The following is a 26226-nucleotide window of genomic DNA, read 5'->3' on the forward strand; positions in this document are numbered from 1 at the left end:
AGCTTCAACCAATACCTATATATCGCCCCCACAATAATTTGTTTCCTCGATTGTTTCAAAGTTCTCTGAGGATGTTACAATACGTAGCCTACGGTACAGCCAATAAGTCTCAGGATAACAGTCATTTTTTGTTGCATTTGAGGCTGTGTGATTGCTATACACGTGTCAATCAGCAGCCAAGGTCGCCATGGATACAGCAAGAGACCTAACTGCACAGAGGAGACACAGCTCCCTGCCTTTGTGCATGGGGGATGGAGGAACTATCCTCTTCTGCCTCCTACTGGTCCATAAGGTGTAAATGCTGGGATGAATTGGCAAACCAATGATGATGTCATACATACAGGCTGTACTCAGCTGACTTTTCTACCGTTCTTTTATGTTGTATAGATGCATTGTTCATTAGAAAAATAAAGACACCACATAATGTATTGACAAGGAGACAACAAATAAGCCCTTTTTAGAGTAACATATTTATTGCTAAATCCATAATAACCAAGCTTTTATTGCCTGATTGGATGTGATGTCAGAATCAGACAACATCAGACTTGCTAAACCACAGCTGCACACATAGACACAGGCCACGCCAACATCAGGACCCGTAAGTGATAAAGAGTCATATGGAAGGGCAGAACATGTACTACCAAACATGACCACATAGTGGTGCTGCTTTCCTCTTGTTTAAAACAGATGTCAAATCCAGCTTTCACTGTGGTCACTTCTTATCAGCACTGGCTGACAACTCTCACGCACTGCCAGCTGTGTGTGTGTGTGTGTGTGTGTGTGTGTGTGTGTGTGTGTGTGTGTGAGAGAGAGAGAGAGAGAGAGAGAGAGAGAGAGAGAGAGAGAGAAAGAGAGAAATGAGAAAGGGAACTGTCTTTCTGTATTTTTTTTTCTTCTAGAACTGATTACCTCATTTCATATTTAAGGAAAGAATGACATCAAGATGAATGTGCTCATATAGAATATGACCTAGCATTTTGCCACATTGCTTTCAATCTCCTTCCTTATCTGTTATTATTCTTATCGGTATTGTCAGACTACTGATATTTTTTTTTAATTTTGAAAAAAGAATCAACATTGGTTGGCCTAAGTTTTATGCAACTGCCTTCGCTGACATTGGCCTACCTGGTGCAAGGTAATAATGACATGAGATGTTCCCTCAGAGGTGTCATGCCTATAGCGGGCACAAGGTCAAGTGCCCTCAGATTTGTCCTTTTTTCCCCCTTCAGATTTTAAATGAATTGATCAAATTTGTTTTTAAGCCCCGGTTTTATCTGTCAACTGTATTTTGTGGAGGTGGCACACTGACTGGACCCCTCTCCCTAGTAAGTGGTTCCTTCAAAGGTGCACCACTAAGCAAAGATATCCTAGGCAGGAAGCTAGATACTCTAGTGTGTGCATACAGTTTCGTCAGTGGAGGAGGAGAGAGTGTAGAGTTCCTTCAGGATGAAAAAATACAACTATATACCAGTATAAAAGTTCTTAAAGAAACAATGTGCATCATTAATTAAAATGGCAATTGAACAAGTCAAGAGGTATGCTGATATAACCTATGCAGGCTCTAGATTGCAGGATAAAACAGGTGTTTGTTTCAGGTGTTTGAAAAATGCAAAATTCTCCAACTTCATGAGTGGGGATCAGCCCCCCTATGGACCACCCCCATCCATCCACATGTACTTCATGCCCCCTCTAAAATAATGGGTGCATGACGCCCTTGGGTTCTTTTAACATTTATTTAATAGGGAATAGTATTTAGGAATGTTAGTTTGTCTGGTTGCAGATTTTCACAGCTCTGGGGGTTTCTAACTGGGCTAGCGGGATCTCTAGGTTTGCTCAGCAGCAGTCACTGTGGATAATTTACGTATGAGTAAAGACAAGAAAAGAGGGTGCTGTTACTTACATAAGCTGTCCGCAAGAGGTCACGTTCCTACAAGTAATTCTCACGCTCCCCTCCAGCCACACACACTGATGAGAGAGGGCGATGCGCAGCCGATCATCAAAACCTAAAACCTCAGCAACTCGCTTACAAAATAAGCGGGTTTTGGTGGCGAGAGCTGCTGTCTGTATTATTCAACAATTAGGGACGCGGGCGCCCTTTCGATTTGGTTAATGACAGATATATCGACAATATCAGACACCGGATACCACTGCCCTGGAATTGTTTGATATATTTTGGAATCATTATTTGAGCAGACTGAAAGCAGAATAATTAGAATATTATGGCACCAGTCCGTTGGCGGCCATAGATCTAGAGCAGGTAAGGGATTTTCCACCTGGAATTAACAATCAATGTCCACATACATTAGCCTACAAATCAGATTACATATGTGTGTTTTGTTGCATGGTGTGTTTCGTGAGCAGTGAAGTTCGTAGCTCGTGTCTACTTGCAGTAAAATATCGACTGCGCTATATTGCTGCTTGAGCAGTGACGCTGTTTGGTGGCCGATGAAGCACAGTAGGCTATTGCTACGACTATTTTATACAATTCTAGTTATGAGAGAAATTATAATAAGTCCCCTAGGCCTAGTTTGTGGGCAATAGAAAAGCAATTATTCAAAGTGTAGGCCAACCTTAATGTGGTGTTGCAAACCTCAGCCATGCTATGGCTACAATAGTCAGTGTGACAAGTTAGATGGGCGCTACAGTGTAATAAACCACGCAGTGGTTACACCAGCAAGCTATCTGCTGTGGCAATGTTTTGCTGTCAAATTTGTACGTAGTTGTATGCATCCGGCCATGTCATAAAATAGCCAACAAACAGTGATAACAAGCAGCTGCTGGTGTCCTAGGTTGCTGGGCTAATATGGTGAAAATGTATATATAGTAGGGCTATTGGAGTTTTGACTGAGCAGGGGTGTATTCATTCCGCCAAACAGTTGGAAATGTTTTGCAACTAAATCGAGAGTTTCTATTTGACAAATTCAGGTAGGCCCCTCCCCGTTTCCTTCTATTAGCTTCCGTTCGACAAACTTTTTGCAACTGAGTAGGCAGAATGAATACATGGCATGGCACATTTGTGACCAGCTCGTGCACGTTATACGGTAGGCATGTAATAAGCAATTGTAAAAACGTGGCTTAATTATGAACAATCTGCAGACAATTTGCCAAGTTGTCAGAAGTATTTTGTAAGTTACAGAGAAGAAACGAGAACGAAAGGTTGTCAATTTATCCTCACACATCACCACACACCTGTCTAATGTTCTGTCTGTACTAATGAAAACATGCAGTCTGGCGGCTATGCTTGTCTCAGCCTCATGTGCCGCCTGATCCCGTGAGGCTATGCAATATGGCCATACGTATTTGTAATAAACTTTATGGAGGCTGGTGTTATCCTTTATATCCATGCGACCTTTGGAAGATGGGATCCAGATGCCCCAACCCAGAACTCTCTCTCTCTCTCTTTTCTCTCTCTCAAACTGCAGCTGCTGTAACTCCCAGCCCTGTAACAACTGACATAGGATCAGTTCTCCCAACACCAGTCCTATCCTTAAAGAGACAGGTCACCTTATAATCAAAGTCTTGTTATTTTTTTCAACCATCTCAGTAGGAGTGTTGATCTACATAATAATCTGACCTAATATTATAATAAATAAACATCCATCCTTGATAAATGCAGGCCCTGGTCTAACGTGGCATAACGTTGAGTTCATATTCCTCAGTCTGTTGAACAGACAAGACCCTGCATCAGGGCCAATTCCACTTTGAGTGATGCTGAGACTCCAACAAATTTTTTACTTTAATATGTATGCCAAACCGAAACCAAGGATTTGTAAAGTTAACCAAACCACACAACTCTATCCACAAGGATTTATTTGAACAATTTCCTCACAGAAAATTTTACAAAAACACATTTACTTAAAGAACTGTGCAGATGCAAGGTGTGGATATAGAATGACGATTTTTGTTGTTTGTGCCGTCATTCTGTTACCAAACTTTGCATTTGGACTGTACTTCGGCAAAAATGTGTCTTTGTCAAATTTTCTGTGGAAATTGCTACAAGTAGTCTTTGACACCCTCTAATTCCATTCTGGGATCAACTGTCCCATTGTTCTGCTCAGAGCAGAGGAAGTGACGCTTATCATCTCTACGATTGGTTATAGCTTAACTTTTATTATACAGTAGCTGTACTGGCAGAGGTTAGTACTGGCAGAGGTTAGTACTGGCAGAGGTTAGTACTGGCAGAGGTTAGTACTGGCAGAGGTTAGTACTGGCAGAGGTTAGTACTAGCAGAGGTTAGTACTGGCAGAGGTTAGTACTGGCAGAGGTTAGTACTGGCAGAGGGTTAGTACTGGCAGAGGTTAGTACTGGCAGAGGTTAGTACTGGCAGAGGTTAGTACTGGCAGAGGTTAGTACTGGCAGAGGTTAGTACTGGCAGAGGTTAGTACTAGCAGAGGTTAGTACTGGCAGAGGTTAGTACTGGCAGAGGTTAGCCCTGTCATGTCAGGTAGGGTAACTGCCACTAATAAAGTTGCTTATTAGAATTCAGAAAATATCCACACCTCCCACTCCATAAATAATGCCTCTCCTATCCTCTGTTGGCTTTCTGTCGTGCAGCCTTGTACACCGAGTGTACGAAAAACATTAGGAACACCTACTCTTTCCGTGACATAGAATGACCATGTGAAAGCTATGATCCCTTATTGATGTTAAATACACTTCAATCAGTGTAGATGAAGGGGATTTATTTGATTTTATTAGCATCTCTTTTTTTGTCTCCATTTGGACATACAGTGCCTTGCGAAAGTATTCGGCCCCCTTGAACTTTGCGACCTTTTGCCACATTTCAGGCTTCAAACATAAAGATATAAAACTGTATTTTTTTGTGAAGAATCAACAACAAGTGGGACACAATCATGAAGTGGAACGACATTTATTGGATATTTCAAACTTTTTTAACAAATCAAAAACTGAAAAATTGGGCGTGCAAAATTATTCAGCCCCTTTACTTTCAGTGCAGCAAACTCTCTCCAGAAGTTCAGTGAGGATCTCTGAATGATCCAATGTTGACCTAAATGACTAATGATGATAAATACAATCCACCTGTGTGTAATCAAGTCTCCGTATAAATGCACCTGCACTGTGATAGTCTCAGAGGTCCGTTAAAAGCGCAGAGAGCATCATGAAGAACAAGGAACACACCAGGCAGGTCCGAGATACTGTTGTGAAGAAGTTTAAAGCCGGATTTGGATACAAAAAGATTTCCCAAGCTTTAAGCATCCCAAGGAGCACTGTGCAAGCGATAATATTGAAATGGAAGGAGTATCAGACCACTGCAAATCTACCATGACCTGGCCGTCCCTCTAAACTTTCAGCTCATACAAGGAGACTGACTGATCAGAGATGCAGCCAAGAGGCCCATGATCACTCTGGATGAACTGCAGAGATCTACAGCTGAGGTGGGAGACTCTGTCCATAGGACAACAATCAGTCGTATATTGCACAAATCTGGCCTTTATGGAAGAGTGGCAAGAAGAAAGCCATTTCTTAAAGATGTCCATAAAAAGTGTTGTTTAAAGTTTGCCACAAGCCACCTGGGAGACACACCAAACATGTGGAAGAAGGTGCTCTGGTCAGATGAAACCAAAATTGAACTTTTTGGCAACAATGCAAAACGTTATGTTTGGCGTAAAAGCAACACAGCTCATCACCCTGAACACACCATCCCCACTGTCAAACATGGTGGTGGCAGCATCATGGTTTGGGCCTGCTTTTCTTCAGCAGGGACAGGGAAGATGGTTAAAATTGATGGGAAGATGGATGGAGCCAAATACAGGACCATTCTGGAAGAAAACCTGATGGAGTCTGCAAAAGACCTGAGACTGGGACGGAGATTTGTCTTCCAACAAGACAATGATCCAAAACATAAAGCAAAATCTACAATGGAATGGTTCAAAAATAAACATATCCAGGTGTTAGAATGGCCAAATCAAAGTCCAGACCTGAATCCAATCGAGAATCTGTGGAAAGAACTGAAAACTGCTGTCCAAATGCTCTCCATCCAACCTCACTGAGCTCGAGCTGTTTTGCAAGGAGGAATGGGAAAAAATTTCAGTCTCTCGATGTGCAAAACTGATAGAGACATACCCCAAGCGACTTACAGCTGTAATCGCAGCAAAAGGTGGCGCTACAAAGTATTAACTTAAGGGGGCTGAATAATTTTGCACGCCCAATTTTTCAGTTTTTGATTTGTTAAAAAAGTTTGAAATATCCAATAAATGTCGTTCCACTTCATGATTGTGTCCCACTTGTTGTTGATTCTTCACAAAAAAATACAGTTTTATATCTTTATGTTTGAAGCCTGAAATGTGGCAAAAGGTCGCAAAGTTCAAGGGGGCCGAATACTTTCACAAGGCACTGTATCTTCCAAAAGTCCTTAAACATTAAAATACAATATATAATACAATCACATGTTCACATATAAACACACTGTTACACACAACAGACATAATACACTGACATATTGACCAGATGAATACTCTAACAGTCGGAAAATATAGATTAAGGAACCAATCTACCATATTCCTGCACAATCTTCAAATTGAGTATATTTAAGTGGTTCTAAAGTATTGTTTGAGTTTCTAAATTGAAGGAGAGGAAAGAGGTTATAGAAGGATTTATAATCCTTGAGACATTTGGGCTCCTGAGTGGCGCAGCGGTCTATGGCACTGCATCTCAGTGCTAGAGGCATCACTACAGACCCTGGTTTGATTCCAGGCTGTATCACAAACGGCCATGATTGGGAGTCCCATATGGCAGCGCACAATTGGCCCAGCGTCGTTATGGTTTGACCGGGGTAGGCCATCATTGTAAATAAGAATTTGTTCTTAACTGACTTGCCTAGTTAAATAAAAAAATAAAAATAAAGGCATGGATTGTGTACGTGTGCCTTTCAGAGGGTGAATGGGCAAGACAAAATATTTAAGGGCCTTTGAACAGGGTATGATAGTAGGTGCCAGGCGCACCACTTTGTGTCAAGAACTGCAACACAGTTTGGTTTTTCATGCCCAACAGATTCCTGTGTGTATCAAGAATGGTCCATCACCCAAAGGACATCCAGCCAACCTGACACAACTGTGGGAAGCATTAGTCAACATGGGGCAGCATCCCTGTGGAATGTTCTCAACACCTTGTAGAGTCCATGCCCCGACGAATTGAGGCTGTTCTGAGGGCAAATGGGGGTGCAACTCAATATTAGGAAGGTGTCCCTAATCTTTTATACACTCAGTACATAAGGTCCTATATTAGGCCCTACAGCGCAGCACTGTAGTGGTTTAGTAGTCTACCCTACACAACAAGACTAGCTGGTCTGACTACATTACAGCAACTTTTTGCTAATCTTAGGTCCTAACCTTTGTTTAGTGGGAGGGGCTGTAGCCTAAGTGATCTACCATGAGTGATAATGTCAGTCAACCACACTGTACACCACATAGGCTTTATACCAGAGGATTGACCAATGGAGCAACCTGCTGTATGTAATTACGCTGCAACAAACTACTACTTGTCTCTCCTATTGTTTTATTTGTTTGGAAAAACCGATAGGCTACAGTAATAGTAGTTACCCTGCCTGGACTAATGCTGACCAATGTGAAGCGTTGCCATGGTTTCGATCAGCACACTAACTCCTCCTACTGTGGACCTGAATATAGTGTAGAGAGAAGTGCGGACTAATTCTCTGCCTGAATGAGTTCATATTGACATTGACTATATCCAATCCACTGTACGGATACATGCAGATGCACACACTCACATCTGTGGGTATGCATGTGCATCGAATAGAGTGAGAGAGCTGCCATGAGATTCACTCTGGTGGGAGAGGAGGAGGAGGGAGGTGTGGTGCGGGTAAAAGTGTGACGGATTGTTGCAGCGTCACAACTCTGGACCAGCCCTGCATGGCATCAGCTGGCAGCAGCAGAAAAGGTTGCTACTATGGTGGCACACAGCAGCCTAGTTTGTGTGTTGTGGTGTCCGTGTGTGGGGTTGGTGGGGGGAGGGGTGGGAGCCATGTGGCGATGACAGCAGCCCCTTTGTCTCTGGCCTGCCAAGCCGTGTGAACGTGTCTGTCTGACCCTCCTCACGTGACACACGCGTCCTTTGTTCTTCCAATCTGGGACACCCCCCTCGAATTGAATGGGATTACATCCCTATAGGGACAGATTCCAGGGGGTTGGATCTGGCCTTGGTCCCACTTTCCCTAACCACCCCCTCTTCATCCCTCTCCAATCCAAACAATGTGGCCCGCCTCCATCTCCACCCCTTCCGTCCCATCTCCTCAGCCCCACTCTGGGTTGCTCCCCCCCGGGCTACAGGCCATGCAGTCTGCCCCCTGTATAGAGGATCCATCTCCACCCCCACCCCCACCATCTCATTGATCCCACTCTGGTCTGCTCCACCCCGGGCTACAGGCCAGGTCCTGCTGTCTCCTCACCCTGGGACCCAAATGACTGACACTTGCTGAGATTGAAGGACAGTCAATGCATGGACAGTATAAGCAAGAATGGATTGAAGGGGTCTCGTGGAAAAATCATACAACATCTTCTTGGAGGGAGAGCCATTACAGCTGTCCTTTCTGACCACTCAGCGTGTGTGTGTGTGTGTGGAACATTTCTACACACCAAAATGTCCAGAAATTTCACCAAAACAAAGCTGTGTGTGTATGACTCTCCATCTGCTGAGGTCTGGAGCTGAGCCTGTGTTTATATATGACGTTTGGATCTTAATTGGCTAATTTATTAAAGGACACACTCACGCCTTAGCGGTCTCGTTCATTACAGTGATGGTGATCAACACTGAGTGTACAAAACATTAAGAAAACCTTCCTAATATTGAGTTGCACCCCCCCTCCCCTTTTGCCCTCTGAGCAGCCTCAATTCGTCAGAGTATGGAATCTACAAGGTGTCGAAAGCGTTGACTCCAATACTTCCCACAGATGTGTCAAGTTGGCTGGATGTTCTTTGAATGGTGGACCATTCTTGATACACAAAGAAAAGTGTTGAGTGGGAAAAACCCAGCAGTTCCAGTTCTCGACACACTCAAACCGGTGCGCCTGGCACCTACTACCATACCCGGTTCAAAGGCACTTCAACATTTACTCCTTCTTTAACCAGTTTCCTCCCCTTCATCTACACTGATTTGAAGTGGATTTTATTTCACTTTTTTATTTCACCTTTAGCCAGGTAGGCAGGTTGAGAACAAGTTCTCATTTACAATTGCGGCCTGGCCAAGATAAAGCACAGCAGTTCGACACATACAACGACACAGAGTTACACATGGAGTAAAACAAACATACAGTCAATAATACAGTATAAACAAGTCTATATACGATGTGAGCAAATGAGGTGAGATAAGGGAGGTAAAGGCAAAAAAGGCCAAGGTGGCAAAGTAAATACAATATAGCAAGTAAAACACTGGAATGGTAGATTCTCAGTGGAAGAATGTGCTAAGTAGAAATAAAAATAATGGGGTGCAAAGGAGCAAAATAAATAAATAAATAAATACAGTAGGAAAAGAGGTAGTTGTTTGGGCTAAATTATAGGTGGGCTATATACAGGGGCAGTAATCTGTGAGCTGCTCTGACAGTTGGTGCTTAAAGCTCGTGAGGGAGATAAGGGTTTTCCAGCTTCAGAGATTTTTGTAGTTCGTTCCAGTCATTTAACAAGTGGCATCAATAAGGGATCATAGCGTTCACCTGGATTCACCTGGTCAGTCTGTCATGGAAAGAGCAGGTGTTCCTAATATTTTGTACACTCAGTGTATCTTTCGAATGTATTCCTGACACATCTCACCACCAACCCAGAATCTTAGAATGGAACAGAGTGTTGAAATGGAAGCTGCATGCTAATAGGGTGGATATTGGAAATGTATCGGAGTCAGAATATGTTTCTCCATACCTCCCCCGTATCCTCTCTTTCTCTCTCTGTGTGTGTATGCACATTTGTTGAAACACACTGTAGTGTGCAGTATCTGCTTTTCAAATGGCCCATAGAGGTTCGGTATTCTGAACTGAGTCAGCATGTTCTCTCCATGGGCCCTGGTCTTGACTGTCTGGCTGGGAAAGGGTTTATGTCATAATCTTCCTCCCATTCCTCAGGAAACACAAGCTACACCACAAGGCTCCAACTAAACAGATAGGGAGCTGCCTCCCTCCCTGATCCTTCTCTTTCTCTCTTTCTATCTGGTTTCCCTCTCTTTCTTTAGGATTCCGTCACGCACAACATGCACGCACTCACACACACACACACACACATTAATGCATACACACCCTTTGAGAACTTCCTGAAGGAGGGTGTTCTGGGCGGGAGGTCAAACTCTGGGTCTCTGTGGGAGTGGCTGTCATAGTTTCCATGGTAACCAGGGTCAGGATAGGTCGCGTGCCTCCATCCTCTGCTGTGAGGCCGTAACAGAGGCAGAGGAAACCAGAGTTAAAGCTCTGTCTGCCCTTTGTCTCATATAGCTGAGACCCAACAGACAACACAGACAGACATCTGAGTGTTTCCCACACAGTGCTGGCCTCTGTCACAGAGAGAAAGTTTAAAGTTTTAATGCCACGTGCACAAGTACAGCTTGCCTTTCTTGCAAGCTCCAAACCCAGCAATGCAGGAATCAATATCAATGTAGCACTAAAAATATTATTAGGTCAAACTAAAACACACAATAACATTTCAAATAAGAACATAAGAAAGTATGAAGCTATATTAGGGCTGACCCCATTTAGTTGACTGGTCGATTGTTTGGTTTATAGGCTGTGAGCAGGTGAGCAGTCTAATATATATATAAACAGTTGGAGTCGGAAGTTTACATACACCTTAGCCAAATACATTTAAACTCAGTTTTACACAATTCTTGACATTTAATCCTAGTAAAATATTCCCTGTCTTAGGTCAGTTAGGATCACCACTTTATTTTAAGAATGTGAAATGTCAGAATAATAGTAGAGAAAATGATTTACTTCAGCTTTTATTTCTTTCATCACATTCCCAGTGGGTCTGTCACGATCGTCGTAGTGAGGAGACCAAAGCGCAGCGTGATGTGAATACATCCTTTTAATGATAGACGAAAAAACACAAAGTACACTAAACAAACAAACAAAAGAACAAGATGAACGTGACCGCTATCAATACTGAGTGCAAACATGCAACATCCCATAGACAATAACGCACCAATCAGAGACAACGAGAAACACCTGCCACTGATTGAGAATCATATCAGGCCAAAACACATAGAAACAGACTAACTAGACATGCAACATAGAATGCCCACTCATATCACACCCTGACCAAACAAAACATAGAAACAAACCACGCAAATAATGGTCAGAGTGTGACAGTACCCCCCCTAAGGTGTGGACTCCGGCCGCAAAACCTATAGGGGAGGGTCTGGGCGGGCATCTGGCCGCGGTGGCGGCTCTGGCGCGGGACGTGGACCCCACTCCACCATAGTCATTGCCGTCTTCAAGGGCCTCTTTAGAGTGACGACCCTCGCCTCCGACCTAGGGTCTAAGACCCTAATTAAAGGCCCCACTGGACTGAGGAGCGCCTCTGGACTGAGGGGCAGCTCCGAATTGAGGGGCAGCTCCGAATTGAGGGGCAGCTCCGGATTGAGGGGCAGCTCCGGACTGAGGGGCAGCTCCGGACTGAGGGGCAGCACCGGACTGCGGAGCAGCTCCGGTCTGGCTGACGGCTCTGGCAGCTCCTGGCTGACTGACGGCTCTGGCAGGTCCTGGCTGACTGACGGCTCTGGCAGGTCCTGGCTGACTGACGGCTCTGGCACCTCTTGGCTGACTGACGGCTCAGGACAGACTGGCGGCTCTGACGGCTCAGGACAGACGGGAGACTCTAGCAGCTCAGGACAGACGGGAGACTCTAGCAGCTCAGGACAGACGGGAGACTCTAGCAGCTCAGGACATCCTGACTGATGTCTTAAGATGTTGCTTCAATATATCCACATAATTTTCCTACCTCATGATGCCATCTATTTTGTGAAGTGCACCAGTCCCTCCTGCAGAAAAGCACCCCCACAACATGATGCTGCCACCCCCATGCTTCATGGTTGGGATGATGTTCTTTGGCTTGCAAGCCTCCCCCTTTTTCCTCCAAACATAACGATGGTTATTATGGCCAAACAGTTCTATTTTTGTTTCATCAGACCAGAGGACATTTCTCCAAATAGTATGATCTTTGTCCCCATGTGTAGTTGCAAACCGTAGTCTGTCTTTTTTATGGTGGTTTTGGAGCAGTAGCTTCTTGCTTGCTGAGCGGCCTTTCTGGCTGAGTAAATTTAGGACTCGTTTTACTGTGGATATAGATACTTTTGTACCTGTTTCCTCCAGCATCTTCACAAGGTCCTTTGCTGTTTTTCTAGGATTGATTTGCACTTTTCGCACTGAAGTAAGTTCATCTCTAGGAGACAGAATGTGTCTTCTTCCTGAGCGGTATGATGACTGAGTGGTCCCATGGTGTTTATACTTGCGTACTATTGTTTGTACAGATAAACATGGTACCTTCAGGCATTTGGAAATTGCTCCCAAGGATGAACCAGACTTGTGGAGGTCTTCAATTTATTTTCTGAGGTCTTGGCTGATTTATTTTGATTTTCCCATGATGCCAAGCAAAGAGGCACTGAGTTTGAAGGTAGGCCTTGAAATACATCCACAGGTACACCTCCAATTGACTCAAATGATGTCAATTAGCCTATCAGAAGCTTCTAAAGCCATGACATCATTTGTGGGATTTTCCAAGCTCTTTAAAGGCACAGTCAACTTAAACTTCTGATCCACTGGAATTGTGAATTATAAGTTAAATAATCTGTCTGTAAACAATTGTTGGAAAAATTACTTGTGTCATGCACAAAGTAGATGTCCTAACAAAAATATAGTTTGTTAACAAGAAATTTGTGGAGTGGTTGAAAAACTAGTTTTAATGACTCCAACCTAAGTATATGTGAACTTCTGACTTCGACTGTATATAATAGAATATATATGTATATATATATATATTTATTTTATTTTTTATGGCACATGAGACACCGGTCGGATTCACGTCTATCTCAGTGGACTAATCCATTGCCGAGGCCGCGGGGATGGCACTCCAGTAGAACAGTTACAGTTAATTCCCATCATTTCTAATCTACAATGTTTGTTTGGTTATGGTCAATTCTGTTAATGGTTTCAATATATTATTATTATGACAGTCTTCTACCATTCCCTTTGTCAGAGTGGACACGTTGTTTGCTCACCGCACAACCTAGGCTACACTTGTGAAGAGAAAGTTTCTGTTTCTGTCAGTCCATTTAGGAGTTGTCAATTTATTCATTCCCGTTTGTCGAGCTCCTGTCAATGTTGAGTAAGGACATAGAAGTAGGCCTAGGGTACCTAGCCTGTGCGCAAGCTTATTTTAAAAATCTTTCCAACGCTCTCCCTTTCGATAACCACTCAGTTTAAAAAGTGGGGAAAAATTGTAATGTAAACGTCATTAAAAATAGGTCGACTTGATTACTTCTTATCCATTGTGCAAATAGCCTACAGCTATGTCTGGCCGGAGCTCACTGGAGCAGGAAACTCTGAGGGCCCCGAATATTTTATACAATGTTGCAAGTTCCTTGCAGACAGGGCATGCATAGCCAATTTTGATTTATATGATATTTATTTTTATTAGGATATTTTCTACCTGCAGGCTGCAATGTTTTTATTTGTTGGCTTTATGTAGGCTATTTTTACATCATTTGCAATGGCAATAGAAGTTACATTTAGAATTATGATTAACCACATGATAATGAAATTGTAAGATAAATTTGCACTCCAAATAGAAAAGGTTACAGACCCCTAATGTAGCCTATTAGAAGCGTATCAACAGGAGCGTAACAGCATAATATGTGAGGGCCAACAGCAGTGGGAGGAAGAGGGTCAGGAACTGTTTATTTATTTTCTGGTTAGGTTATCTTGATCTCTGGCTCCCTCGAGTCATTTGTGTGTCTTAATTATTCAATCACAGTGTGCTTAAAGCATCAGACAAGCTCAGTAGCCTACATAGAGTTGATTTTATTAAAACACATAGGGGGTGTCTATATAGTGAAAAATACATGTTTTAAAATTTCAACCAATCAATTGGTAAAAAGAAAAGATGACTCTAGGTCAACCAATATGTTTTGTTGTGGTTGGGGACAGCCCTAAGCTATTTACAAGGTCAGTTCCAATTCCATTTGTACAATGTCCAGGGATATTGGAGTGATAGAGGAAGATATGTTAAGTGTATTCAAAAAAGTATTCAGACCCCTTGACTTTTTCCACATTTTGTTACGTTACAGCCTTATTCTAAAATTGATTAAATACTTTTTTCTTTCATCAATCTACAAACTATACACCAAAATGACAAGGCGAAAACAGGTTTTTAGAAATGTTAGCAAATGTATACAAAATTTAAAATAGAAATACCTTATTTACATAAGTATTCAGACCCTTTGCTATGAGATTCGAAATTGAGCTCAGGTGTATCCTGTTTCCATTTATCATCCTTGAGATGTTTCTACAACTTGATTAGATTTAATCTGTGGTAAATTCAATTGATTGGACATGATTTGGAAAGGCACACACCTGCCTATATAAGGGCCCACAGTTGACAGTGCATGTAAGTGCAAAAATCAAGCCATAAGGTCGAAGGAATTGTCAGAGACAGGATTGTGTCGAGGCACAGATCTGGAGAAGGGTACCAAACCACAGAGACTCTTCCTAAAGCTGGCCAAACTGAGCAATCGGGGGAGAAGGGCCTTGGTCAAGGAGGTGACCAAGAACCCGATGGTCACTCTGACAGAGCTCCAGAGTTCCTCTGTGGAATAGGGAGAACCTTCCAGAAGGACAACCATCTCTGCAGCAGTTCACCAATCAGGCCTTTATGGTAGAGTGACCAGACAGAAGCTACTCCTCAGTAAAAGGCACATGACAGCCCTCTTTGAGTTTGCCCGAAAAGCACCTAAAGAACTCGGACCATGAGAAACAAGATTTCACTGGTCTGATGAATCCAGGATTGAACTCTTTGGCCTGAATGCCAAGCATTCAAGTCTCTAAATGACCTTGATTGGTCCAGCCAGAGCCTGGACTTGAACATCTCTGGAGAAACCTGAAAATAGCTTTGCAGCGACGCTCCCCATCCAACCTGACAGAGCTTGACAGGATCTGCAGAGAAAGATGTGAGAAACTCACCAAATACAGGTGTGCCAAGCGTGTAGCATCATACCCAAGAAGACTCGAGGCTGTAATTGCTACCAAAGGTGCTTCAACAAAGTACTGAGTAAAGGGTCTGTATATGTATGTAAATGTGATATTTCAGTTTTTTAAATTTGTAGTACATTTGGAAACATTTCTAAAAATCTGTTTTTTCTTTGTCATTATGGGGTATTGTGTGTAGATTGATGAGGGGGAAAAAAACCATTTTATACATTTTAGAATAAGGCTGTAACGTAACAAAATGTGTAAAAAGTCAAGGGGTCTGAATACTTTCCTAATGCACTGTATAGGGGTAAGGCATCAGGATATATGATAAACCGAGTAGCATCAGTGTAAATTATTGTCTGTGAGTGTGTGTATGAGCGCGTGTGTGTAGAATCAGTATAAAAGTATGTGCGTGTTATTGTATGTTGGAGAGTCAGTGTGCGTGATTGTGTAGTGAGTGCAAAAGGCTATTTTAGCAGTCTTGTGACTTGGGGATAGAAGCTGTTCATTAGCCTGTTGGTGTCAGACTTGATGCATCAGTACCGCTTGCAGCGAGAAAAGCCTATGGCTTTGGTGGCTGGAGTCTTTAACGAGAATAGAGAGGTTTGTAGGGAAGAGAGCTGTCATATGTACCTTCACAAAGTGTTGTAAACTGTGTGAGAGGGGGAGAGGAAGTGGTATATAGGGTTAGAGACACAGTAACCGATTAAAAAGTAGGCTATAGGCCCAATTAGGGCTGTGGCGGTCACAACATTTTGTCAGCCAGTGATTGTCAAGCAAATAACTGTCGGTCTCACGATAATTGATCATGAATTAACTAAAACACGTTTAGCATCTCCTGGTTTCCACACATAGCCTAGACGCCACTGATGCAGACCTTTGGCACATCTACATATTAAAAAGTCTAAGGAATCCATGTAATGTACCCAGCACCATCACAATAAATCCATTATTATTTTAGACGGGTCTAATGAAGCACGATATGAAGAAAATGTAGTCTTTTTCAGAAGAACAGAATAGCATACTCTGTGTTGTCCTGATGTTAGGTCCTGATCTGGTTATGCCAAATTGCTGTGGGCTAAATTAGTTCATTTAGCAGACAAGATTCGCTTAAAATTCCTTGGCATTATTTTATAGTATGAAGAATACAATTGAACAAAGCTGAATAAAATAGAAAGGTTATATTCTCCAAACAATTTGATGGGCTATATGTTATGATTTTGGCTATATTGTAAGGCTGCATGATGCAACTCTAATGATGATTTGAAAAAAGTCACCTGAAAGGCATGAGCTCTGCTTTGTATTTTGCACAGGCTGTACACACATTATGTCTCTCATTCACAATTTGACAAGCACTTGATAATGCCTAGAATTTAACGGTGTTATCCCCTTTGTGTGGCCATTATGCACCCCCCAAAAAATCCATGCCTTTTGTGGCCATTGTGCACTTCTCCCTGAGTGCTGCGCCCTCCATCACGTGATCGGGTCTTTCTCACAGGCTACAAGTGAAGACACACATTGGGGACGCAACTGTGCGTGTCCTTATCCAATTCCAAAGGTGCATATTGAAGATATTGGAAGAACTGTCCACATTTATTTTTTGTTAGCAAACAATAAACAGTAGCCCTAACGCACAGCAAAAGCACTAGCCTACTATCTACTATCCCTCACAGTACAAAGGTTGACCTATTCTGTGCGAGAAATAAATATTCCAAACATAGCCTTGGACAGTTGCGGGATGCGATAGATCCCAAATTAATACCGTCATTTCCGGACTATAAGCCGCTACTTTATTCCCACACTTTGAACCTCGCGGTTTATACAATGACGCGGCTAATTTATGGATTTTTCCCACTTTCACAAGATTCATGCCACCAAAAAACTGAGCACCGTCACATAATGTGACGTAAATCGAGCGCGCTCAAACTTCCCATCATTCTGATTACGGTAGTAATTTTGTCACCCTCATCATGGCAAAGACACGGAGAAATGCATATGATGCAGCTTTCAAGTTGAAGGTGGGAGGCTTGGATGACAAGTGGGGAGAAATCCTTCACTAAAACGGGCCGCATGCGAAGTGCAACTTATGGTCAAGTCTGCCAGCGGGTCCTGACAGCGCGGAGCATTGTCAAAAAATCATCAACGGGTTTCGAAAGGCCGGACTGCTGCGTGTTGAAGGGGCAGCATGAGCTCAGCGGGGTATTTGCCTCCGGATGAAAGTGACGAGAGCGACAATGAAAACGATCCAACATCGGATGAAGCAATTCTGAGGCTATTCAACTCCGACACCGAAGGAGATGACTTCAGTGGTTTCAGTGCACAGGAGGAGGAAGATAGTGACCAATGACTTTCTTGGTAGGCTACTGTTTTAATTTTTGTTACAAGCCGTGTTTCGTTAAAGCCTATTTATTTTTGTTACAAGCCGTGTTTTGTTAAAGCCTATTTATTTTTGTTACAAGCTGTGTTTCGTGAAAGCCTATTTATTTTTGTTACAAGCCGTGTTTCGTTAAAGCCTATTTATTTTTGTTACAAGCCGTGTTTTGTTAAAGCCTATTTATTTTTGTTACAAGCTGTGTTTCGTGAAAGCCTATTTATTTTTGTTACAAGCCGTGTTTCGTTAAAGCCTATTTATTTTTGTTACAAGCCGTGTTTTGTTAAAGCCTATTTATTTTTGTTACAAGCTGTGTTTCGTTAAAGCCTATTTATTTTTTTACAAGCCGTGTTTCGTTAAAGCCTATTTATTTTGTTACAAGCCGTGTTTCGTTAAAGCCTATTTATTTTGTTACAAGCCGTGTTTCGTTAAAGCCTATTTATTTTTGTTACAAGCCGTGTTTCGTTAAAGCCTATTTATTTTTGTTACAAGCCGTGTTTCGTTAAAGCCTATTTATTTTTGTTACAAGCCGTGTTTCGTTAAAGCCTATTTATTTTTGTTACAAGCCGTGTTTCGTTAAAGCCTATTTATTTTTGTTACAAGCCGTGTTTCGTTAAAGCTTATTTATTTTTGTTACAAGCCGTGTTTTGTTTAAAGGCTGTGTAAAGTTCATTTGTTTCAATGTACCGGTAGGCACCTGCGGCTTATAGACATGTGCGGCTTATTTATGTACAAAATACATATTTTTTAATAATTCAGTGGGTGCGGTTTATATTCAGGTGCGCTTAATAGTCCAGCAATTACGGTACAACCACTAGCATCAATTTTTTTTTTTATGTATGCAATGTGGCTGTCGCAATAGATCACAACATTTAGCTTATAATGTTGACAAACTAGTAGGCTATTTATTCACATTATAAGCACAGCAATGCACAGGCGATATGCGTGGAAAACACCATTATCAAAAGTGACCGCAAATGCAATTGTGCATGTAATGCTTTTATTATAAAGGTGCATTTTTCTGGTGAAAATGATCTTCCCCAAACTTGAAACTCACACACTGCTCATGTATGCCAGTTAGGCTCTACACCCCTTGTAAATGTGCTTAATTTTCTGAAGGTTTTTGGCCATTTTAGTTGTGATACAAACCTTATTAAAACATATAGGCTCATGGGTTATGCTACATGAATAGTGTGACTATGATTCTAACAGGTCCCAAAAAAGGGCATTGTTTCTAATGCTGGGCATCATTCACAAGTGATAATATATCATACATATTGTCACCCATCAGACTATTCTAAATTTAATATTGTCTTTACATATGCTAAATAGCATGTGTGAAATTTGTTTTGATTTAGAATGAACCATTATCATGCACCTGTATCGAAACAGGGTCAGCCGGAAAAGATACATGTCATCTATGCACTTAAATAGCGAATGGAGGACGCTTTTCCCATGGTTCATTTTTATGCCAGCCAGCTAGGCCATGCTCCTGTTGTAAATATAAGCAAAGTGCTTAATATTAGGAAAGTTGATCAATAAATATAGTAGGCATAGCCTATAGAAAGCTGATCCTTCTATTTTTAGTAGAGGACATCACTCTGTTTTGACTGGAAACCGGGTGATATTCACTGACAAATTGCATTGTGGTTTGAGGAGAACACTTACATTTTGTCAAGGCGGAGATGAGTGGCCCGAGACGCTCGCGGAGATGAGTGGCCGAGACGCCCGCGGAGACGAGTGGCCGAGACCAAGGCACGCTTGGACGCATCAATTCAGGCTACAAGTGTAGGCCGAATGACAATCGCAGAATGTCATTACATTTCACGTAGGTGTTTTGTAACAGATGTCCCTTTCCATTCATCAAATTGCGGGTGTACAAAACAGAACTGGCTCAATATGTTGTGGATTTAACAAGTGACATCAATAAGGGATCATAGCTTTCACCTGGATTCACCTGGTCAGTCTATGTCATGGAAAGAGCAGGTGTTCATAATGTTTCGTATACTCAGTGTACAGTGAGCAATATGTTTGGTATATCAAATTACAATGAAATCGCAGTATCGAATCACAATACATATAGAATCGTAAGAATCACAATATACATATTATATTGTGAGGTCACTGGCCATTCCCAGCCCTAGAATCAGCTGTGTTTTTGTAGAATACACCTGAAACTGAGAGCACTTGGGATCTGTGGTCTGAATGGCAGAACCGAAATGCATCCCTCTGTCTCACTTTGACTACTTCCTCTTTTTTTTACTCTTTCTGATTACCTCTCTCTCTCTCTCTCTCTCGCTCCACAGAGCGTATTCTGAGGCCCATGTCTCTTCTCTGGAAGCCCTAGAACCAGTGTCATCCTCCTCCTCTTCTGTTGGTGGTGGCTTCCCCTGTAGGACCATGTCGGCAGCACAGACTCAGAAGGACGGTGAAGGCCCCTGGGGACTGGATTCCCTGGGCCTGAGCCAGAGAGAGTTGGTAATGGCTGAAGCTCTACAGATGGAGTATGATGCCCTGTCAAGACTTAAACAGGACAAGGGTGGGGACAGCCAGGGGACCAGCTGCCAGGGGGTTGGGAAGTTACCTACGCTACCCCCTAGGGAGGGCCAGAGCCAGATCGATCGCCCCCTCCCACCCTGCCCCAGCCCTCTTCCTCCAGGAGGGAGTTTGCTAAGAGGGCTATCTGGTTCGGACCCATTCCTCAACCACCTTCAGCCTGGGGGGTCCCACTCCCCACGTCCCTCCCCAGCCAGGGCCACTCCTCCTCTGGGAAGCTACAGCAAAGAACCCCTCTATATCCTGGAGAGTTCAGGGAAGGGGGACTACCTGAACTCCAGCTATGGGCACTCAGGGTCTAGCTATGGTTCTCCTCTGACTCTGCTTAAAGGCTTCCCCCCTCCTCCAGATGACCCTCCTCCTGCTGTACCCCCAAGGACCCCTCTACCCCCCTCCACTGAGCCCTTCCCACCCTCCCGACGCACTGTGGCGCCCCGGGACGTCAACCTGTTCACCCCTGAGGTAGATCAGCCCAAACTGTCGTCAGGGGAGATGCACAACTACGAGAGCCTCAACGATGCCCTCTCCAAGCTTAATGGGGATTGGCTGGCGCCAAGGGGTAGGCGGGCCAACGGGGACCAATCAGGGAAGCCGGTGGCTCGGAGTAAGACCCTCCCCCCTCAGGTGCCCCCCCGCACTTACGTACCTATCCAGAAGAGCAACAAGAACCAGCGCAGAGTGTCGGCCGACCCGGTAACTACTCGCTCCATGACAGGCTCACAACAGATTCATTACATCACTTTGCATGACACAGCATTAATTCACATCTAGTGTTACCTCACACCCTCCCGTGTTTCCATAGTCAAACCTAGACACAAATAAACGATCCTTGAAAGGTCTAGGCTTGTCTCCAGCTTACTCCAGTCAAGTCAGTCTATTCCAACGCAGTCCAGTCCAGCTGTGTTCTGTTCTGTGACTCTGAATGCTCTGTTACAGTCAGTTCTGTGACTGATGGTTCCTGTGTGTGTGTGTGATTGGCAGGTGTCTCTGGCCCCCAGGCTTAATGGTTTTGGCTATGAGCTCTTCCAGGTGTCAGAGGAAAGAGATGAGGAGGTGGCCGCCTTCTGTCACATGCTCGACGTGTAAGTGTATGGCCCAATCCCAAATCGACTCCTAAGCCAAACGCCCTATGCACTCGTGGATATCTGAGAGGATTTGATTGGTATATACCATATGGTGAAACTTCCACCTGGCCTATCAGAGGGCAAGATGGAGCTATTACCATATTGTTCACACCTGTCAGATCCTCTCAAATATCTACAAGTGCATTGGGCGTAGGGTTTAGGGGTTGATTTGTGATTGGACCCAAATTTACCCTCTCGCCCCAGTCAGGCTGTTTAGAACCATTCCTGTGCTGTGGTTTTGTTGTGGTTGTATTGTGGTCAGGCTGACTATAAGCAGTTATAACCATAACTGTGTGTTGTGGTTAATTCACAGTCAGCTATTTATTACCCTTTAATAACCATCCCTGTGTGGTGGTTGTGTTGTTTTCAGGTTGCGGTCGGCGTATCCAAGCAGCGACCCCTCTAACAACTCTGGGTTTGTGTGGTCGCCTTCAGTGGGGCCTGAAGAGTTGCAACAGGGGTTAGGGGTCAGCGTCAAAGTTACGGTCATCAGCGACCACATCAGAGAACCACTCACCTTCACCTGTGATGGTAAGATGCACATACTCCCACTCACTCGCAAACACACACACTCACACAGGTTCATCAGCACAGAGATCACTCACCCCTATTTTCATACACACATCCTCAGCGAATGTCATGTCTGCTTCGCTCAGTCCTGAGTGGGAAAGCATGTGGTTGGAGTTCCCTTAATGGAATTACACTGACCGGATCCCAGCCAACCAACTGTCTAATCTGGCCTCATTCATCGGTCTGGGAGGAAGGGAGAAAGAGGGGGAGATTTAAGGGAAGGGGAATGGGAGACCGCTTTGGAAACATCACTGTTCATGCTATGAAGGTCTCCTCTCTCTCTGCCCATCTTTCTCTCTCTCTACCTCACCCTGTCTCCCTTAATGTGTGTGAGACTATGTGCTGTGGGTACAGTAAGGTCAACTCATGACTCATGATGGCTGGAGAGTGTATGTTTGCTCTCACTCAGAGAGATCGAACTGGCCAAGTAAACAGTAAACATTCTCTCGCTATTTCTATCCCTCTTTCTTTCCCTATCTCTGTCTGTCTTTGTCTCTCTGTCTCACCCCCCTGTCTCAAAGTGGTTGTTTCCCTCTTATTCATTCTGTAAGATAAACTACAAAAGTCAACAACACAGCAGTCCGTCAGTCTGAATAATTTCTTCCAGTACATCTGTCCCTGTGACTCTTCCGGTCAATAGAATAGTTGGGTCGGTGTGCACCGACTCAGTCCAGAGAGGTTGAATCAAAGAACCCACACACCCACCCACACACATCCACCTCTCTCTCTCTCTCTCTCGCTCTCTCTCTCTCTCTCTATCACTTCACTCTCCCATCCACCCTCTCTCTCTCTGCCTCTGTTTTTGTTACTGTCATGTACTGTAATTTACGTTCTGTTCCCCACGTCTCTCTCCAAGGGTCATCTACAGTGGACTTGTTGATCTACCAGACGTTGTGTTATGCTAATGAGGACCTGGACCACATCGACGTCGACCACTACCTGCTCAAGGTCTGCGGTCAAGCTGAGTTCCTAGAGAAGTAAGGAGCACTTCTCTCGTCCCTTTCTCTCCTCAACCTCTTCTCCCTCTCTCTGTATCTCCACCCCTCTCGCCCATCTGTCTACAGTATGTGTGAATGCTGGAAGAGGCGGCTGGGATTTGGCTTTTGAGTGTTTTTAAAGGGATACTTCGGGATTTTGGCAATGAGGCCCATTTGTCAACTTCCCCAGACTCTGATGAAGTCGTGGATACCAGTTTTATTAGCATTGGCTCCATGAAACTACCTCGAACTTCCTTCATACTGAACACAGAGACGGAGAAGTGGTGTCCACGAGTTCATCTGTCTCTGGGGGAAGTAGATAAAGGGCCTCATTGCCAATATCCTGACGTATCCCTTTAATTTCCTTCACTGCTGAATGAGCTCCACACATACACATGCCCTGTCAGTCCACACTCCATTGGCACCGTTACACTATGCTGCTTCCCCTCTTTCTCTCCTCCCACGCCTTCCCTCTCTTTCCCTTCTTCCCTGCCCATCCCCCTCTCTCTCCGGGCTCCACGCCCACCCCATTATGGATGGTTGCCAGGGGGCAGTCTGCCAACTCTCTGCCCAGTAGAGCTTACCCTGGCTGGGCTGCGGCAGCGATGGTGCCCCCTGCCCCTCACTCCTCCATGGAACAGGCCAAGCACAGGGTGGAATGAGTAGAGGAGAGCCAACTAATCATAACACGTCACCAGCCATGTTAGTTGGGCCCAGAGGGTGGGACTGGGAGGTAGAGAGCACATGTATGCACACACATACACACACATACACACGCACATATATATATACACACACACATACACACACACAAACACACACACACACACACACACACACATGCATGTGAATACACAAACAGCTGTTCTATATGACTGAGAGCCAGAGAAATTCCCCTCAGATAAACTGAGGAGAGCCTTGCCTTGGAAAAATCACATAGACCTTGACTATACACTCGTACTCTCAGCCATATGTGTTTGTGTGTGTACTGTATGCATTTCTCAACCTTGTGTTTCTGTTTGTGTGTGTGTTTTTGGTTCTACTATCCTTGTGGGAACCAGACGTCCTCACAAGGTTAGTAAAACAAAGGAAAAGGGGTTAGGTTTAGGGTTACAATTAGGGTTAGGGTTACAATTAGGGGTTAGGTTTAGGGTTGGGGTTAGTATTTAAGGTTAGGATTTAAGGTTAGGGTTAAGGGTTAGGTGTTAGAGAAAATAGGATTTTGAATGTGAATCAATTGTTTGGTCCCCACAAGGATAGGAAAACGTGTATGTGTGTGTGAGTGTGTGAGTGAGTGAGGCCCAGGCTATAGGAATGCTTTTAGGATTTATCGAGAAAGAACAGGGCAGTGGGTTGGGGGTAAACTGAGGGAGAGAGAGAGCTAGAGTGTGTGTGTGGTTTGTGGTCCAGATATACACACTCATATAACTGAAGGCCTCAATTATGGCCGTTTTTTAACAAGCTCTGCTGATGTCTGAGGGCCGACCTAAACCTCAGGGGATTTCCCAAGTAAAAACCGACTATTCTACACACACACACACACACACACACACACACACACACACACACACACACACACACACACAGTTGTGGGCCAACGTGACCTTTCATCCCCCAACCACACGCACCCTGACGCACACACACACACACACACCCACACACACACACAAACACACACTCCCACTCTTCTCTAAAGTCTTCCTCTAGAGAGATACAGCCAACTAGTGTTTAAATGTGTTTTACAGTAAGCTCCATTCCTGTCCAGTGAATCTGAGCATATATATGTGTGTGTGTGTGCGCACCATGTTTTTGAGTCTGTGCACGTGTGTGTTTTTTATTTCTAGCTCAGAGCAGCTGCACATATGTGTGTATGTCTGTCTTTCCATTTGTTTTTATTTTCCTTGTTCGTGTGTGTGTGTGTGTGTGTGTGTGTGGACATGGCTGAGCAGCAGCAGGAAGTGGGTTTTCCCCTGACAACCTGCAGCTGGTAAAATAGGTTAGGACTTCCTCTGTGTGCTGAGGTCATGGTTTGTTACACAGCTTTGTCAATCCCAGGGCTTGACAGTAGCAGAGACGGAAGAGGAAACAAGACAGCCCACGCCTTCTGTTTCAATAGAAATCCATGAACTAATTAGACCGAACCCAGCTGCTTTCGCATTGGTATCTATGGGAGAGCCACCCCCTTAAGTAGACAGGAACTGCAATTTTTTGTTTTTGAATTGGTAAATGGCCTGAGTGAACTATCTTAATTTATCCATCATCTTTGACAGTAGCAGGGTTTATGCTCTCTCTCTCTCTCTCTCTCTCTCTCTCTCTCTCTCTCTCTCCCCTCAGTTCCCAGACGTTGGCAGAGTTGGAGTATATCCAGCTGTGTCTGAAGTTTGACTGGGACATCCGTCTTTTCCTTACCAAGAGAGGCTCTATCAACACAGAACTGGGCCGCACGGTGTGCACACCCATGCACACACACACACACACGGCACACAACACCCATGCCCACATATACGACACTCACACACACATGGCACACAACACGCATGCACACGACACACACACACACACACACACACACACACAGACAATCGTACGCACACACTCATCGTGCCGTTATGTTGTGATTGACAGGAGGATGATGATGACACGCCCTCTACGATGAACCACGGCATTCTGCTGCAGGAACGACCAATCAGACAGACCGTTACAAGGTGAGGGGGAGGGGCCTAGATTTCTCACACCACAAATTGCATTAGAAAGCAGTTAAAGGCCTTAAGCTGGGACTTTCATACCCTTGACAGTAGCTAGTTTCCGTCCAATTGGGGACAGATTTTCATGCGAATATTCTAAAATCCGCATAAAAACAATACGCGCATTTTCCCACCAGAGATGTGTTTCCATCATAATTGACTTGATGCGGATTAAAGGCTGTGCGTAATGATGCAATGCACATCAAAACAACATTTTCATGGGAGGACCACATATGTCATAGTGCGACTCCAAGCATTCGTCGATCTGATGGTTATTTTATCAATATTTGCACATAAAGGGGTTTCCACCGCCATTTGTTGCATAAGAAATGTTTTACCGACTCAAAAAGATCCCACCTCGTCTAGTGTGTTTTGTTTTGTCGACATTTGGAAAGTTTACAGACAAACTTGAAGGTTTCCAAATTCTGACTTGCACTTTACTCTCGTACAAAGGTTGGATAGAAACCTGGTTAGTGTTGTTGATATTGACTTGTGTTTGAACAGAGAGGCTTTGACTCTGCTCCTGGATACCTTTCACAACGAGGCTGAGTCCTTTCTACTATCAGAGGTAACCTACTACACACGCGCACACAAACACGCATACGCACGCAGGCACAGACACACACACAAATGCACATGCACGCACACACACACACACACACACACACACTGTCTCTCACACACA

The 26226-nt window shown here is 43.9% G+C and overlaps 1 protein-coding gene across 1 annotated transcript in view; it reads left to right on the forward strand.

Annotated features, from left to right (window-relative positions):
• The first annotated feature begins 1973 nt into the window (after positions 1-1973).
• The window catches only part of LOC112244846 (phosphatidylinositol 4-phosphate 3-kinase C2 domain-containing subunit beta-like), a 75450-nt gene continuing 51197 nt past the window's right edge, over positions 1974-26226 (forward strand). The window contains exons 1-8 of the mRNA XM_042299328.1: positions 1974-2257; positions 19877-20819; positions 21108-21208; positions 21621-21781; positions 22677-22797; positions 25132-25243; positions 25423-25502; positions 26046-26109. Coding sequence (XP_042155262.1) covers positions 19971-20819; positions 21108-21208; positions 21621-21781; positions 22677-22797; positions 25132-25243; positions 25423-25502; positions 26046-26109 — 1488 coding nt within the window. The 5' untranslated portion in view covers positions 1974-2257; positions 19877-19970. The remainder of the gene's footprint in view (positions 2258-19876; positions 20820-21107; positions 21209-21620; positions 21782-22676; positions 22798-25131; positions 25244-25422; positions 25503-26045; positions 26110-26226) is intronic.

The sequence above is a fragment of the Oncorhynchus tshawytscha genome, linkage group LG02, assembly GCF_018296145.1.
Source record: "Oncorhynchus tshawytscha isolate Ot180627B linkage group LG02, Otsh_v2.0, whole genome shotgun sequence".
Lineage (NCBI taxonomy): Eukaryota > Metazoa > Chordata > Actinopteri > Salmoniformes > Salmonidae > Oncorhynchus > Oncorhynchus tshawytscha.